General features: G+C 39.5%; 2 protein-coding genes across 5 annotated transcripts in view; one reads left to right on the top strand and one right to left on the bottom strand.

The window, feature by feature from the left end:
- The first annotated feature begins 203 nt into the window (after positions 1-203).
- Positions 204-15,221, top strand: pik3c2g (phosphatidylinositol-4-phosphate 3-kinase catalytic subunit type 2 gamma). 3 transcript variants are annotated; one of them, XM_041996341.1, is made up of 34 exons: positions 206-314; positions 587-643; positions 789-1,276; positions 1,401-1,480; positions 1,652-1,809; positions 2,344-2,458; positions 2,570-2,681; positions 3,053-3,123; positions 4,015-4,078; positions 4,248-4,373; positions 4,565-4,595; positions 5,000-5,183; positions 5,322-5,444; positions 5,714-5,842; positions 6,090-6,204; positions 6,291-6,424; positions 6,508-6,696; positions 8,003-8,096; positions 8,223-8,317; positions 8,713-8,893; positions 8,989-9,096; positions 9,200-9,292; positions 9,441-9,570; positions 9,638-9,774; positions 9,850-10,019; positions 10,117-10,273; positions 10,352-10,461; positions 10,557-10,725; positions 11,253-11,371; positions 11,500-11,596; positions 11,690-11,753; positions 11,823-11,902; positions 12,032-12,157; positions 13,068-15,221. In XM_041996341.1, the coding sequence occupies exons 3-34, from the start codon at positions 866-868 to the stop codon at positions 13,227-13,229; spliced, it is 4,134 nt and encodes a 1,377-aa protein (XP_041852275.1). In that variant the 5' UTR covers positions 206-314; positions 587-643; positions 789-865; the 3' UTR covers positions 13,230-15,221. The 3 variants fall into 3 exon arrangements, 2 of the variants coding, with proteins under 2 accessions (XP_041852275.1, XP_041852274.1); XM_041996340.1 differs by lacking the exon at positions 587-643; XR_006011795.1 differs by lacking the exons at positions 587-643; positions 12,032-12,157; positions 13,068-15,221 and having other exon boundaries at positions 204-314; positions 11,500-11,600; positions 11,823-11,887.
- Positions 14,698-16,352, bottom strand: part of LOC121647154 (1-phosphatidylinositol 4,5-bisphosphate phosphodiesterase zeta-1-like) — a 14,666-nt gene continuing 13,011 nt past the window's right edge. For both annotated transcript variants that reach the window (XM_041996342.1, XM_041996343.1), the window contains exons 11-12: positions 15,067-15,216; positions 14,698-14,832 (exon numbers count right to left, since the gene is read on the bottom strand). In XM_041996342.1, the coding sequence (XP_041852276.1) occupies positions 14,750-14,832; positions 15,067-15,216 (233 nt within the window). In that variant the 3' untranslated portion in view covers positions 14,698-14,749. The remainder of the gene's footprint in view (positions 14,833-15,066; positions 15,217-16,352) is intronic.

Here is a 16,352-nt window from a genome sequence, read left to right as displayed (position 1 = left end):
TTACAATCTTCAGCAGCAGCTTCACATTATTCTCTGTGAGCTGTAGTAACTCTTTGTTTAATATAAAGCAAACATGTTCGTCTCCAGAGTGAAGCAGGTTTAGTAAATGGATGTAATGTTCAGTTTTTTCCAGCAGAGGGAAGGCTGTTGTCAGCTGCAGGATTGGGAGAAGTGGGAGGGACTGTGGGAGGGTTGAGGAAACAGAGGGAAACCTTTCCAGAAGTTTGACAGTACAGGTCTAACTTGCTCTGCATGGCCTCAGTAAAGAATTCACCTCGACACAGGATGGGACTCAAGTTTGCTGAAATTTGATGGTAAGCCTTTGAGACAAATCCTCATTATGGTGTAAAAAAAACAGATTTTTAGGAAAACTGATGTTAAATAGAGAAGTGCGCCTATTCAAGCTGTGATATAAATGTGAGATCCACTTTTAGATCTTCTCAGTTTATTACAATTGTTTTGACTAGTCTCAGTTATATTTCCAGTTTGTGCAGTTTCAGAACAGGTAAGAGCAGAGATTCAAGTTACATGTTTACTGATAGATGATAGTAGATGATAGATTGAACGTGTCTGTTGTATCTCACAGAAATAATCTGTGAAAGACCTCAACTCAGTGGCGCGCTCCGGTAGACTTCCTGTTAAGGTTTGAAAACTTGTTAATAATTAGACCAACATAAACCCTCAGGTTCAGCTGAACTCCACTTACCAAAGCCCTTTCTTGTCTTGCCTGCAATATGTGCCTAAATCAAACTTTTGTCTTAATTTCTTCTTATTTTACCATCTCACAGCTCTTCATTTTGTCCTGCTATGAAGTGAGGATCTGCAGAGTGCAGCCAGAAAGGAAAGTACAAATCTCTAAAATCTAATGGATCCTCCTGAAAGAAGAAAAGGACCAATCCAGAGACAGGATGCAAGTGTCACTGACATCCCAATGCCTCTGAGAGACACTTCACAGGAGCCACCACTTTACTATGAAATCCTTCCTGAAAATGAAGGAGCTTTGTATGAAACAACCTTGGCTGGGCTCTTATCCCCAACTGAACCCCAACCAAAAGTTGAAGAAACTGGAAATGCTATCCATCAGAGCACCAGCGGTCTTCCACCACTTCCACTCAGATACAGGCTTCCTAGTTTGCCCACTAACTCAAACCGTGTACCTCCTCCTCTTCCCCCAAGGACAGGGCTACCCCTGAACATGAGCAAAAAGCAGTTTTCCTGCGATCCAGTTGAGCCTGTTCATAAATTTTCTCGTTCCAAGACGCAGGTAGAAAATCAAGTGAGTATCCTGACTCATTTTCCCTCAGTAAGGACTATATATATATATTTTTTTTTTTATTATTATTATTTATAAAGGGAAAACCATAAACTGTCCAATTAATCATTTATTTCCCCACCTTTAGGACCCATGGGCCATCCAACTTATAGACTCTCCAGAGGGCAGCACCAAGACACTGTCTTCTTTTTCAGCTGCAACATTAAGGTGAGACGAACATTAAAGAGTTAAGTTGCTGGCACATGAATGAAACATATATAAAATGCCCTATATGGTAAATGAATGAGGGTTTAACTTAAAATAACAGTTGCATGTTCATCATACTTTCTTTCACATTGTTGACATTGTCTACCTGCTTTTCTTTCCTGTCTCTGACAGGCTGATGTCACAGTACAAGCACGCAGACAGTGTTCATAACCCTGGCATTGTCTGGGGACGTGTCATACAAATCCACCCTGCCCTGCTGCAACAGGCGGAGGTGGAAATCAGTCTGTCCACGGAAACAGACAACCACCAGCTTCCCATCCCCACCTCAGGTAAGATTCAGATGTGCTTACTTAGCCCTCATGTCACATCCCATCTAACCTAAACCTCTCACCTCATGATTTCTTTGAAAATAATAACTTATAATTTGCTTTTAATGTTTAGTACCAATTTTATCCCAGTCCTGTGAAAAATGAGGGGTTGGTGAGAGAAACTCTGAGGGAACATTATCAAACATTTGTGTCTATTTTTTAGTTTTTAAATGACATGAACTGGTGAGGCTAGATGAGGAGTCAATGACCCAAACTCCAACAAAGTAATTCATTACATGCATTTTTATGGAAAGGAAATGGACAGTTTTAGTTAACGAGAACATGCAAACTAATGATTGCATCTGTTCAGACCACTGGCTTAAAGAATATATGGACTCTTTAGTAATGTGGAAACAGAAAGTTGCTCCACAGTTCAGTGGTGGAGTTTGCTGTTAGTAATACACCCTTTGATCCATTGTTTTCATTGTAAATTAAAGTATGTTTCAAAACTCTTGTTGGCAAAAGCGTGGTGACTCTGAACTCTTTTTTGTTCAGTGAACAAGAAGGTGAAGAGTCTGATAGATGAAATCCTCCAGCTGCTCGACCTCGCTCATGACACAAGTGGGGATTATGTTTTAAAACTTTGTGACTCAGAAGAATATCTCAGAAAGTGAGTCTGCCACCGTTTTTTTTCATGTCACTAATCTAGAAATCCAGTGTGGCTTTGTTTGTGTTAAGCTGTTGAATTTGTGTACCTTTACACTCCTCTGTGTCTGTGCAGCGATGAACTGCTTGGCGTGCACGAGACGGTTCAAATCTACAGCAAATTGAAAGTGGTGATGAACCTTCGTCTGCTCCGCGTGAACACCCTCAGACGTCATCTGGCCAGAGAGGTACGGAGTTCAACTTCCTTCTCTGATCCCTTTTATAGTACGGAATATTTGCCAGACAGGGTTTGCCTTATCTTCAGTGTCAAAATGCTCCTGTGTTTGGCACCTGGCTGTAAAACCCTCCACCCCTGGGTTTTGACTTTGCTCTGTTTACACACAACATCATGGCTGCTGGCGATTAACAGCAAGAAAGAATCAGATTAAACACTAACTTAATGTGGCCAAATACGAAACAGAAAATCAGATTTCACTGTAATTTGTTGGTTTGATATGCTTTGCATTTGCTATAATGCTTTATATTTGCTATATGTTCATCCTCGTGTATTAATGGAAAACAGCTAAAATTCATCCAATATTTTGATCTGTGTTTTAAGGCCGAGGACGACAGAACTGTATGTCATCTATATCAATACCTGCGTCCAGTTGGCATTTACAACACTTGCAGGTAAGTTGGCAAGTCATTGATCAATTGATAAGATTGACTGAAAAAGTTGATTTGAACATAACGACAAAATATAAAAACAAAAAGAAAATACCCCCTGAGAAAAAAAAACACCAAAGTTCAAAAGGATTGGGTGGCATAAATTTATTTAATCCCACTCCAGTAACTTTTTCAGTCATTATACCAGAGTCACATTCATTTTTGATAACAACCACTACTCATTACATCATCTTATAAGAAAACATGGGTGATAATAACAATACTCAGTATATAAATCAATATCTCCTGGAAGAATACATGTTTGTAATGGAGCTATATAGTAATAATCATTGTTCTAACAACAATACCAGTAATAATGACAACATGGATGGTGTTTACATAATCTATAAGCTTACAGCAATTAATTGCAATGGTGGAGTTATGCAGTATTAATATTAACAATAACAATAGTAACAATAGACTAATACCACTTAATTCCTTCCTAAACAACACGTGATATTATAAAAGGGCTGTAAAGTAGTAGTAGAAGTAATACTAATAGTAGTAGGAGGAGGAGGAACAATACCAGTAATCATGTGATAACAATAATCTCAATAGAAATATTCAGCTTTTATTATTATATGTTGAGCACCAATCATCAGCTTATGATGACTAATTCTCCTCCATATTCCCGAAGTAAGTACATATCTTTATACTGATTTAAATAAAATTATATTTATACACTGCCTGTGTTCCTCTACCAGCCCAGTTTTACGCCTCAAACACAAAAACCTTTTCTGGTGGTTCCCATCAGGTGCATTTTATCCATCATTGTGGAATAGTGACAACATTTCAGTGTTAGTAGAAAACTGTTGATGCTGTTGTCTGTGTGTTTAACTTCTTCTCCTCTGACAGGCTGAGCCTGCAAGATGTGCTCAACAGCTACAACAGAGAGGTAATGGTGCTCATGAATAACAAGGTGAGTGGACATAAAAGGATCAGCGATAAATTTATAGTCTTGGTTCATGACGTTTAAGATTTTAAATTGGTTTCTCACCACATCAGTATTTTAGACTGGTTTTCTGATATTTCCCATCACTTATTAGACTTATAATGCCTCCCATTATGATTTGTCCTCATGTCTGCAGTCTGGGATGAATATTAAAGAGATCGTGAGCAGGGTTCGCACCATCAGCAATCTTCTGTTCGAGCTCTCGTGTCAAGACTTAGACGATGCCATTGGCAGCCTAAACAGAATCAACCCTGCAGCTTTGGTATCATAACACATCCAACTTTGTTTTTTGGGGGTTTTTTTGTCACCGTATCACTGTTGAATTCAGCTATATTTACTAGCAGTTTACCATATTTATGTAGTAATCTGTTTAATTACTAAAAATAGAATGAATAAAAAATATACTGTCATGTGCTCAATAATACAAGTAGCATGTTTGTGTTTATTTTACAGAGTTGTGATGAAATGTTTAATTGTGAAGCTGGTAAGTATGTATAACAACACTGCTGCATGTTTCTGTGTGATTAAGTTGTGTCACTTTAAAGAAATTACTAACCATAACCTGGAGTCTCCAAGAAAAGACAAGCCAAGTGTTGTATTCACCTAAATATTTACACATTTCCTGCAACTAGAGAAGTTAGGGAGGCTTCGTCCCGCCCACGGAAGCTTGGTGTGCTCTGATTGGTCAGCTCCAGTGGCCTGATCAAGGAGACATTTTTCACTTTCAATTTTTGACAGTTTTAATATCACAGCATGTTAATTTCACTATCTAAATCTATAAGATTTTTGGGTTATCCTGCAGTCACAGTGAGTTTTAGAGGTTTGCTTTTACAGATATTTAGTGATTAGAGAGGCACTTTGATTGTCTGTTCTGCGTGTGTATTGCAGCCATGGTGATACTCCATGGAGCGCTGCAGAAAGTGCTGCAGATGTATTTTGACAACTTCCTGACAGACTTCAGAAGCCAAAGAATAATCGAGCGCCCTCAAGCCCAGGAGGTTGAAGACAACCGTGAAATCTTGCAATTTAATATTGCAGCTTTCTACAAGCTACAGCCCACCTGGTTGACCATGTATGTAAACGTTTAAAATGAAACACTTTCTTTTGAGTTCATGCACACACATATAGACACTCACCTGTGCATGCAAAAACAAATGCTGATCATATAGAAATGATATATGTTTTGCTCTCTCTTTCTGCATTCTTGTAGTTATGAGAGTTTTTCGGTCCACTGTGACTTGTCATATGGAGAAACAAAGATCTGTGACACTGGCATTTCTGAGAATATCAGCACTGCCTTGTCACATGGAAACAAGATTCAGTGTAACCGCATGTAAGAGAGTGTTCTTTACAGTAAATGTATATCTTCTGACGTCCTACTTCTTCCTTCCTTGTTCATATAAGAGACTGAATTAAAGAGAAACTAAATGTGTCCTCTGCTCTAAATAATCATTTGATGCAGGCAGATATCACTGCTTTAAATCTACATGTTTGTCCACAAACTTTGAAACATTTGGAGCAAAAATTTAAGTGATAAAATATGGTATGAAGCAGCAGAGACAAAGTAACATTCAGACCTTTATGTGTGTTTGCAATTTTCAGGATGGTGTTCCCTGTTCCAGTAAACCAGCTGCCGTATGAGTGCATGCTGACATTTTACCTCAAAGGCTCAAAGCGAGGAAAAACCCTAGAGCTTTTAAGCTGGGCTGTACTTCCTTTATACAGCGACAGGTAGATTCCACACATTTTTGTTTTTGTACACTTTTGGACTCATTTAAAAAAAACATGTATTTATAACAACTTCCGTGCCTGTTTGAACCACTAAGACTCCACATAAAAAATGAGTAGAGATCTCCAACATGCCTGCAAATCAGGATAAGATAAATAATTAATTGTCTAAAGAGTTGTTCAAGTAACAGTTTCAGATATTTATTCATGTAAAAATGAGTGACATTTGTTGTATATACTGTCTGTTTAGGAGTCTTGTAAAAGGAACCGTCCTGCTCAGTATGTCCTCTCTACCTGAGCTGCCCTCTCCTCCCTCCCCTGCCCTCTTTGACAGCCACAGTCAGGCTATGGGGGTTATACTGCAGGTCGGTATGAAACATCTCTGCTACATATAGACCAAGTGCTATAAACATGTGAACAAACATACACCCTACTTCCTCTCTTACCCTAGCTTGAGTTTCCAAACGACTTTGAGTGGGTGTATCAGAGGCCCATCGCTCTTCCCGGATCGATGCTCTTCAATCAGCCGTGTGAGGACGTACAAAAGAAAATGATAGATGTTTCTAAGAAGCATTGTCTCTGTTTGTGAGTAAAGTTTTTACATGAAACACCAACTGCAATAATGGTTATTTACTAAAAAAGTTTTAAAAAGGTCTCTCTTTCACCAGTCTGACAAAAAATGAGAGGGCTTTCCTGTGGACTAAACGTTACTTCAGTGACAAAGGGAACACTTTCCTCCACCTGGTGCTCGGTGGAGTCCCCCAGTGGCAGCCTGAAGACCTGACAGAAATCTATACTGTTCTAGACAACTGGCTCATCCACCTGCCTGAAGAGGCCCTCTTCATCCTCACCGACAGGTAAGTGGAGCTGAGTTCACATGGTGACATAGTCATGGTGTAAAGCTGCATAGATCAATATAAACATATGAAACAAGGAGAAAGGCCTGTTTTCTTAGTCTTCAAGTAATTTTATTGTCCTCAAAGAGAAGCTTTGTCTGCAGACAGGTCCTCAAGACTTTACAACATCCAACAGTAAATCCACTTACATCCACCAAACAGAACGATCTGATAAAATCACCATGGGAAACCACTAAAGAAATAAAAGCCACTAAAATTAAATAAAAAAACATACCCAAAATGATCCTTGACTAATTATAAATACCACATTAGCTAAAGGAAAATCCTAAAAAATAAATAAGAAATAAGATCACCTGTAGCTATTTAAAAATGCTTTTGCACGGGGAGCAGAGGAGTTTTTTTAATCTGTTAGTTTTAAGAATTGTGGTTCTATATCTCCAGCCTGAGGGACGCAAAGTCCTCATGCAATTTTTATTATTCTTATTGTTATTATCTAATGTGTTTTTATTTAATTACAGTCATAGTTACTAGAAGATATTTACATTTTGTTACAGGGTAATGGAAAACACTATATTTCAACACATTCTGACTATCAGGCTGGAAATATAAAGGTAGCAAAACCACAAACGTCAACATGTAAACTCAACCTAAACATAAAGAAGTGGCAAATGGTATAGCAGATGTCAGCCGTGCTCAGCCTATAGCAGCTTTGGCCTGAAGGCAGCAGAATGTCTCTGATGGCAATTTTATCATTAGAGGCATGAAGAAAGTAGAAACTAAAATATTTCTGAAGAAATTTTGTTGGAAGCCAAAGTAGCTACTGCCCACTCAGATATACAGTATTTATTGGCTAAGACAAGAATGATGGGAGCAGCCATGATGGAAAATGTCTGAAAGACGCAGCTGCTGTGCAACTGGTTGGTATAATGAGCTCCTATAAGACCTGTATGAGTGGAAGGGAGGGGCTGTAAAAAGACTGATAAGTAGACAAACCTACACTATGATGTATAGAGTGTGTGTGTGTGTGTGAAAAAGAGAGACAAGAAACCTGCTGATGCACGTATCCCTATCAATATTTCTAAATGTTGCAAATGCTGATGCCTCACATCACATTCAGCCTTAAGTGTTAAAACATATTTTGTTTCAGGTTTGAATTGGTTAATCACTCAAGTGCAATTTGTTGAGTTGAAATTAAGCGTGTGTGTTATGTCTGTATACACACAGGTCTTTATTGCAGAATGGGTATTTTGACATGTGGTTGCAGTTTCACTCCGTCTTATTTGTTTCCTCAAAACATCTTTTCCAGTTTTCCTGATCAGACTGTTCGAAAGGCTGCAGTTCAGTACTTTGAACAGATTCCTGATGGAGAGCTAGAGGTGTTTCTTCCACAGCTGGTCCAGGTAAGTAAACTAACACACGTCTGTAACTCTTCCCATAAGATAAAGGATGTTTTAGAGTAATCAGAGTTTGAGTTTAAGAGCAGGTGGATCTTTTAGCAGTTTTTGAACGATGCCTCTGTTCTGCAGGCTCTGAAGGGTGAGCGGAAACTGGATGGACCTCTGGTGATGCTGCTGCTGGAGAGATCTCTGAAGAGCATACGAATTGCACAGCAGCTTTACTGGTGAGTCTCAAATCACACTGGTGAGTGTACATTGTTGTCAAAGTCGTTGTTTTATGCACTGGACCCTACCACCACTTTTTTATTTCCTGTCTATTTGACCATTATTACACATATACACAAGCATCCCAACAGTTTAGTCTTTAGTACATTGTTTTCTTCAACTGAAAAAATATTCCTGAACTCATTCATGTGGTTCTAGTTATCTGGATATTGGAAGCAACTCATATGTGATTACTACTCCTTTCTGCAAGAAGCTGAACAGTATGCACGGCTGTGCTTTCCTCATGCCCCTGTGACATTTTCTAATAAGAAGAAGGCTTTTTTAGAACCCTGTTTTTTAGAACTCTATGTTAAAATACATTATATGTATATATGTACATTTAATACACTGGCAGGCTGCTGGAGGATTCCCTTACTGACCCTTACTACCAGAGCTGGTTCAATAAAGTCCAAGCTGCCCTGCGCCACTGCTGTGGCCGGGCACTGAGGCAGGAGCTGGAGCACGAAACTCGCCTGTTGCATGTGCTTGTACAGGTGGCTGAAAAAGTTCACGCTGCTGACAAAGCTCGACGTAAGGTCAGTAAAAAGGTCTCCTGTAGCCATTAAATGAAATTCTCGTTAACCTGCAACTCGGTACAGACTGGGTCTTTACATGCTTTCTGTGTCTGCAGAATGTATTAAACACTGAAAAAAATAAGATTGATGAGTTCTTCAAAGGTGGGATCAGCTGTTGTCTACCACTAGATCCTGCAGTCCGTGTGAAGGCAGTAAACCTGGATGTAAGAACATTATATGTAACACATTATATGAGCACACAGTATAAACCTGCACATCATCGCTTTGAGCTAACTAGTCTATTCATTCTGATTAATTTACTTCCAGGCCTGTAAGTTCTACAACTCCAATGCTGCTCCTCTAGGAGTCTCATTCATCTGTAATGACCCTTTGGCTAAAAACATCAGTGTCATCTGTAAGGTGAGTAATAATGGGAATTTTCACTGATGTGTGCTGTATTTCTGCTTCTTCGTTTTGAAGGAAAATCTAAATAAAAACACCTTCAGAACAACTTGCATCTACATGTTTAGGCGACTTTGAGCACACAAACTCTCTTTTTTTTTTTTAGACAGGAGATAACCTGCGTCAGGACATGCTGGTTCTTCAGATAGTCCGTGTGATGGACTCAGTGTGGCTCCAGGAGGGGCTGGACCTGCAAATGATCACCTACAAGTGTCTCTCTACAGGCAGAGATCAAGGTAAGGGTGAAAAAGTTGTTCATGTTTTCATGTTTTCTGTGAATACTTAATTCTTCATGGCTGTCAGGCTTGGTGGAGGTGGTGCCAGAAGCAGTGACCCTAGGAAAGATTCATCAGGAGTGGGGTCTGAGTGGAACACTTCGAGAGGACACACTGGAGAAATGGTTCCACATGTTGAACAAAACTAAGGAGGATTATGAGAAGGTTAAATCACAACCCTACAATTTTCTGCTCTGTGTTTTCGTTGCATTTTGTGACTTCCTTCTGTTGTCTGTGCAGGCGGTGATGAATTTCATCCACTCATGTGCAGGGTGGTGTGTGGCCACCTTCATCCTGGGGATCTGTGACCGCCACAATGACAACATCATGTTGAAACACAGTGGACACATGTTTCACATCGACTTTGGGAAAATCATGGGCAATGCACAGAAGTTTGGAAGTTTTAAAAGGCAAGTTGAGAAGAAAGCTAAATATGTGATGGATGTGAAAGTTAAAGTCAGAGACAACAGCCTGAATTGACAAGAACTTTTTCCCATTTAATAATAGGGACCGATCGCCCTTCATCTTTACGTCTGAGATGCAGCACTTCATTACAGGAGGGGGGAAGAAGCCTCAGCGCTTGCATCGCTTTGTGGAGCTCTGCTGTGAAGCTTACAACATAATCAGAGCGCGCTCTGCACTGATCCTCAGCCTGTTGGAGCTGGTAAGAAATTAGTCAAATATCCCCTAAACTGTGAGAAATATCATGTAAAAATCTATGATTCCTGACATGAATTTCCAGATGCTTCGTGCAGGAATGCCAGAACTGAAGGACCATAATGACCTGCAGTATGTCCAGAACAACCTCAGACCTCATGACACAGAGCTAGAGGCCACCTCCTACTTTACAAAGTACACACAATTACACAGTCTGTCCTCCTTACAAATAACTGGCATTTTATTTCTGCATTGGTATTAATCTGCTGCTTGTGTTTACCCTGATTTAGGAAAATCAAGGAGAGCATGGACTGTGTTGCAGTCAAGTTTAACTTCTTTACACATACCATGGCTCAGGGGAAGAAACAAGAGACACTCCCCCGAAACACCATCCCTGCCCCCAGCACCAACATCCAGGAAGCTGTCATTCAGGGCTACTCTGTCAAGGGAAAAGATGTGGTGAGGCTGCATGTTGCTCTCTGTGTTGGGATGATTCAGAAAACATTGACCTCATTGTGCACTTTAGTTACAAAAATGTCACAGAGAGATTTTGCCTGATGCGCCACAGAGCTTTGTGTCAGGGGGGCAGATAAAAGACCCTGAGCTGACAGCAGGTTCACTTAACGGCCTCCCAGGCAGCAGTGCTGCATTTAGAAAGTGTAAGCTTCTCTCCCCAGAGTCAGTGGTGTGATAGTGGTGTTCACTGGCATTTCACTGCTCTTTGATCAGAGGAGATTTCCTCATGTCGGGTTTAGACATTTAGAGGCACTGTGGAGCTCAGAGATTTGCCCTGTTACTTAGATTGTGTATAAAAGATTCAGGTTTTCACATGAAGGATTTTTATAAGAGCAGAACTTTCAGCTAACACATAGATAATTAATACTGTTGACCTGTCTTTCATCAGTCACCAAGTCACAGTTTCAACTATTTCTCCTTTTTATTATTTTGCATCCTAATATCTGTTGTTTGTTTTGTCTGAACTGCAGTTCTACGACCTGAAAATAACTATTGATGATGGTTTTCTGACCAGTGAGAAGACATTTGGGCAGTTTGAACTGATCCATAAACATCTGCAGAAATATTTTATTGAATCTAAGTTGCCTCCGTGAGTAAAAGGAAAAAAAAAAAAGAAGAAAACACGCTGATTACATCACATTGTGGTTTTTGTAGTCATAATTTTTTTTCAATAATTACAATGACTTGATAGCGTACTCACCTTTGCTCCCTCCTTAGGTTTCCTAGCTGGTATCAGATGTCATTCACCCCAGGCAAGAGGATGTCTCAGCTGAATAATTATCTCAGAGAGCTTTTTGCAGGACCGTGCAAGGGAGTAGGTATTATCTTTGGTCATACTGGTTTATTTCTCATAATGATGTCTGATGACAGACTCTTATGTTGAGATGCCTTGTTGTGTATCGTGCAGGATGAATATGTTTGCAGCGTGTTTCTTGATGGCCCCAAGAAAGGACATGAAACTTTGGCAACAGGTAATTGTGCCACAATTAGTTGATAGTTCTTCTCTGATGTTCTGGTACTGATGCAGTGACATGTTGCAGGAGCCTGTCCTCAGATCCAGCTGTACATCTCTCACTCTGACCACAAACTCTCGGTGTTGGTCAAACACATCAAGAACATTGTGAGTTTCCCTCATTCTTATTATCGTGTTTAACAAGAAGAAAGAAGAGTTGTTGTTTTTTTTTCTGTGGAACCAAAATGTGAGCTCACAAATGAGCTCCGATTGTACTTTTTTCTTTGACTTTGATAGAAACATGCAAATGGGTCCAATCCTGATGCATATGTGGTCACACGTCTGAGACCAGATCCTCAGCAGACCTCCAAGAGGAAGACAAAGGTGGTCCGCAATAATGACAGCCCCTCCTTCAATGAGCTGGTAACGTCCTACCTTCAAATCCTCTGTCTGCATCCATTGGTATACAATTACATCATTGTTGATATGGTTTGTGGGGATTTTTCCCCCCTGTCTTTGACGTGCTAAAAGAACATTCTTGTGCATGTAACAACTCCAAAAGTACTTATTCTCCCTCAGGAAACATTGCCCCTGAATCGTCTGTAACGCCTCATTATCCAGGTTATTTGACCTTTAGTTATATACATCAACATACGTCTACAAAATGCCTGCCTAGCAGCTGCTTTTTCCACACACTCAAATGAAGAATAAGCAGTTGCCTCTATTTAGCTATTTACTGGTTTAAAAAAGAACGTTAAGCTAGCTCTATCTCTGTAATGTGTCAGCCATGAACAAAATGCAGTAAATGATCCATTGTTGGCTGCAAGAGTTAAATTAAATGTCTTTCTATGCTCATGGCAGCACTGATGCTCCTTTCCACACCATGTAGCAAATGAAAAAAGCCTGTTCAGATAGACCCTGCTCAACTTGGGGTTACAGTAAAATAGCAGAGCATTGCTTTGGTCAGACTAGTCGACTAGCACACAAGCTCTGAAAAATAGAGCAGAAATAAGTGTTTCATCATCATTAGTGCATTCGGGTCCTCTCCACTGCTCTCCCTGCCTCAGGCATTCCCCATTTACACATTTGCACATGGTTCTGTACAAATTAAGGTTCTGTAAAGTGAAACAGCAGTACAATTTTAATTCAACTAAAAGTGAATTAGGTCAGTGAAGAAATGCTTTTTCAACATATGTGCAGTACAGTGACACTTACAGATTGGGAAATATATGACTCCTTATTTAGATGAACCCTGAATTTGGACATAAATGTGATAGATGTCATGTGCAGTTCAGCAGATATGGCTTCTGAATGTTCTACCTCATCTTTACAGCTGGAGTATAATCATGTCCCCCTACTGTATGGGATGGTGCTGGAAGTGACTGTGAAGAGCAAGAAGAGTAAGAAGACTTTCGTGGCTGCGACAAACATTAAACTGGAGGACGAGCTACTTGACAAGGAGATGTGGTTTCCTCTCTGTAACTATGTAATCTGACTGTGAGACCTGTGCTCTAGGCCTGCTGCCAGCAGGGGGTGCAACAGCACAGAGAGATTAAATTTATCCAAAGATTTTTCATTGTTTTCAATCTCTAAAGAGAGATGAATTTGCCTTAGAAGGAACAATGTAATGTATGCTGAACAAAGTGTCATTTACAGCTTACTGTGACATGTAACTTAACTCCAGAGTTACATACTCTGGAAGTGGATGTGGTGCAACCATTCTTAGAACTGTGCACAACTGTTTACTGTGTAAAGAATTTTTGGATTAATATTGTTTTATTATTTAAATGTAAATCACATGAATGCTCCCATGGTGATAGATGAAGGGAAGAGTGTACTGCTTACCATACTTGCACTTTAATTTGTTTTTTAGTTTAGTTTTTTTTTTTACTCTATGTCAAAACATTGCATGTTAATTTGCTGAGGCTGTTGATGTGACAGATTAAGGAGGAGGTGATGTTTAGAGTTGCATGCTTGTTACCTGCCCAGATTGAGTGTGTTTGTCCCTTCAGGCTGTGTTAAGTGGATGTCCTTGACCAGTGGAATTGAGGAGGTGGGTGAGGAGAGTATGTGAGCAGGATAACAAGTCGGCCTCTCTGGCCTGAAGGGCTGAGTTAACACTCTCTCCCTCACTCCATCCGCTGCCTTATCCATCAGTGGCATTTAAGCACAGTTAGGCACATACATGCACAAACATGCAAAGGCAGTCACAGGGCAAACAAATGCCCCTGCAACACACCTCCACACATGCACGTCCACTCTTCCTAGGCTGAGCAGGTCTTCACGTTATCTTAATACCATCCCCGTCCTGACAGGCCTGCTGACCCGTACTTTCCTTTTACTCATTCAAAGGACTTAGTGATGAACGAGGATAGAAATAGACTTACCTGAACTGGATTTGGCTCAATAATGTATACCTCTTTAGAGGCTATTTATATTATTCCCTGATGTGTCTCCCTCAAGGAAATAGAAAAAATGCTGGTTGCTATTCTTTGATAATTGTACTCCTGGAGTATTAATTTAAATCTGTGTCAGTCACCAGTTTTAGTTTTACTCAATATATATGAACCCAGTCTATCATTTTGGATTTTACTTTTAAAAAAAATGTTCTGAAAGTTGTGTAAGAGCATTTGAATAACCAACTTCACCTCAATTACTGTGTCAATAATTGCACCAATTATTCCTCCTGTAATATGTTACTCAAGGAATTTTTCAATTTCTTGAAAGATTTCTTGAGAGACAGAATTCTCATTTGTTTGTCTTTTCAGCCCCATGAACCTTTGGATCTTTTCCTCTTTAGCAACAGTGCAGGCATGTAAATATATATATATATATATATATACATATATAAACATTTATATATATAAACCGGTATTTATATCTGAGGACAGAGACTGTTATGGCTTATTTATTCTTATTTTTGTTACTGTTGTTCCTGGATCAGCCATGCTTCTGTATAATGTTGGCAAGGTGTTTGTGTCTGTGTGTGAGGGAGTGTGATATGGAGAGCTGTTTTTAGGAATACGAGACAAAGACAAACAGTGAAGCTGGATCCAGGCTGCATTTGTCTCGGCCCCTAAGAGGAACCCAGCGATAGCCTAGAGGTGGAGAAGAAAGAGGGATGTAAAATCAATATTTGCATGTATAGCTGTTAAATGCATGAGCATAATTTCCATGAAAAAGTAAACATTCACAAAGCAGAGAATAACCTTCAATAATGCTGACACTGTGAAAGTAGAGGAAATACAGTGGCAGTCTACATTGTTATCTGATATTATCTCCCCCCTGGCCTCATTTCCACCTCATGTCACCCTTTCTGGCTTGTGGCTCACCTTTCTTCAGGCTGGTGAAGGGCAGCGTGTACTGGCCCACAAACTCGCTTTTGAGGAGGTTGGTCTGATCTCGGACACAGAAGTGGATGAGGCAGAGCTCAGGGACACTGATACTGAAGTTCATGTCAGCATCCCAATGAGGACTCAGAGCTGTAGCAATAACAAGACAGACACCATTACAAGTCATTATTCTGTTTAACCCGTTAAAGTCTGAGTGTAAAAATCCCTCTTAAGAATAACTGACAAATGGCAAAAGAACAAACAACAACACACACAAACAAATGATAGTTACATGAAATGCACACAAAATTCTCACAAAGGCTAAAAATTTACATGTTACAATTTTAAAACATTTAAACTGAGAGACAGATTCTGATACAATATTGATGGAGGGTTCTGTGGCTTTGATTTGTATTTAAGAACACAACAACTTTTATTTAAATAGTGGACTTATGGTCGGCTGGAGGTCGGTCACCCAATAATAATGAGGATTCACATTTATCAGGAGATCTGGAAACGTTGCCAAATGGTAATCTGTGATTGTATTTGACTTTTTTTTTTTTTTTACTGTCATTTGTTACCCCAACGCACAAATGTTTCACAGTTTTACATCTAAAATTGCAAAATTCACAGCAGTAAACATAGGCTGACACCAGAAGTACCAGCTGCAACTGCAAGGAGGATTCTGTGTTTGTTCATTTGTCAGCAAACAAGATGGGTTGGAAACATCTACAAGGAAAAATAAATAACTACACAAACATAATTAGTTTTCATTAATTTACCAACTCTGTCTCTCTTTATCAAGAGCATAGTATCACTATGTCTGATGCAGATATGAAATGTTACAGATGTGTCTCCAACACTGATATGAAGTCAAAATTCACAGATGGTTTCGTCCAGTCCATCTAATAATGCACTAGTGTCAAAATGATAAAGATTATATCAGTTAGGCTGATCACTGTCATCATGTTAGTGTGTTGATGTTAACATATAAAAGAAAAAAAAAAAAATCTTCTTGGTCCAAGCACAGTCTAGAGCTCCAAGCACTGGCTCTTAGGCTGCTTTTTCCTCCTGTCCTATTTCAGCATTTTTAAATATGATGTTGCACTCCCGAACTTGGATTTCATTTAAAAACCTATCACAGAAGCCAGATTTGAAAGAAATCTGTCATTCTTACTTTAAAGAAATTGTTGCAGCCAAGTAGCAACTGCTGCAAATGAATTCTGACTAAATAAAGTGGAGCTGAACCAGCTATTTTGTGACCTAAGATGTCCCAAGGAAGTCTT

Source organism: Melanotaenia boesemani, chromosome 10 (assembly GCF_017639745.1).
Source record: "Melanotaenia boesemani isolate fMelBoe1 chromosome 10, fMelBoe1.pri, whole genome shotgun sequence".
NCBI classification, from domain to species: Eukaryota; Metazoa; Chordata; class Actinopteri; order Atheriniformes; family Melanotaeniidae; genus Melanotaenia; species Melanotaenia boesemani.
Note: the sequence above shows the minus strand (reverse complement) of the source record. Positions and strands in the feature narration are given on the sequence as shown.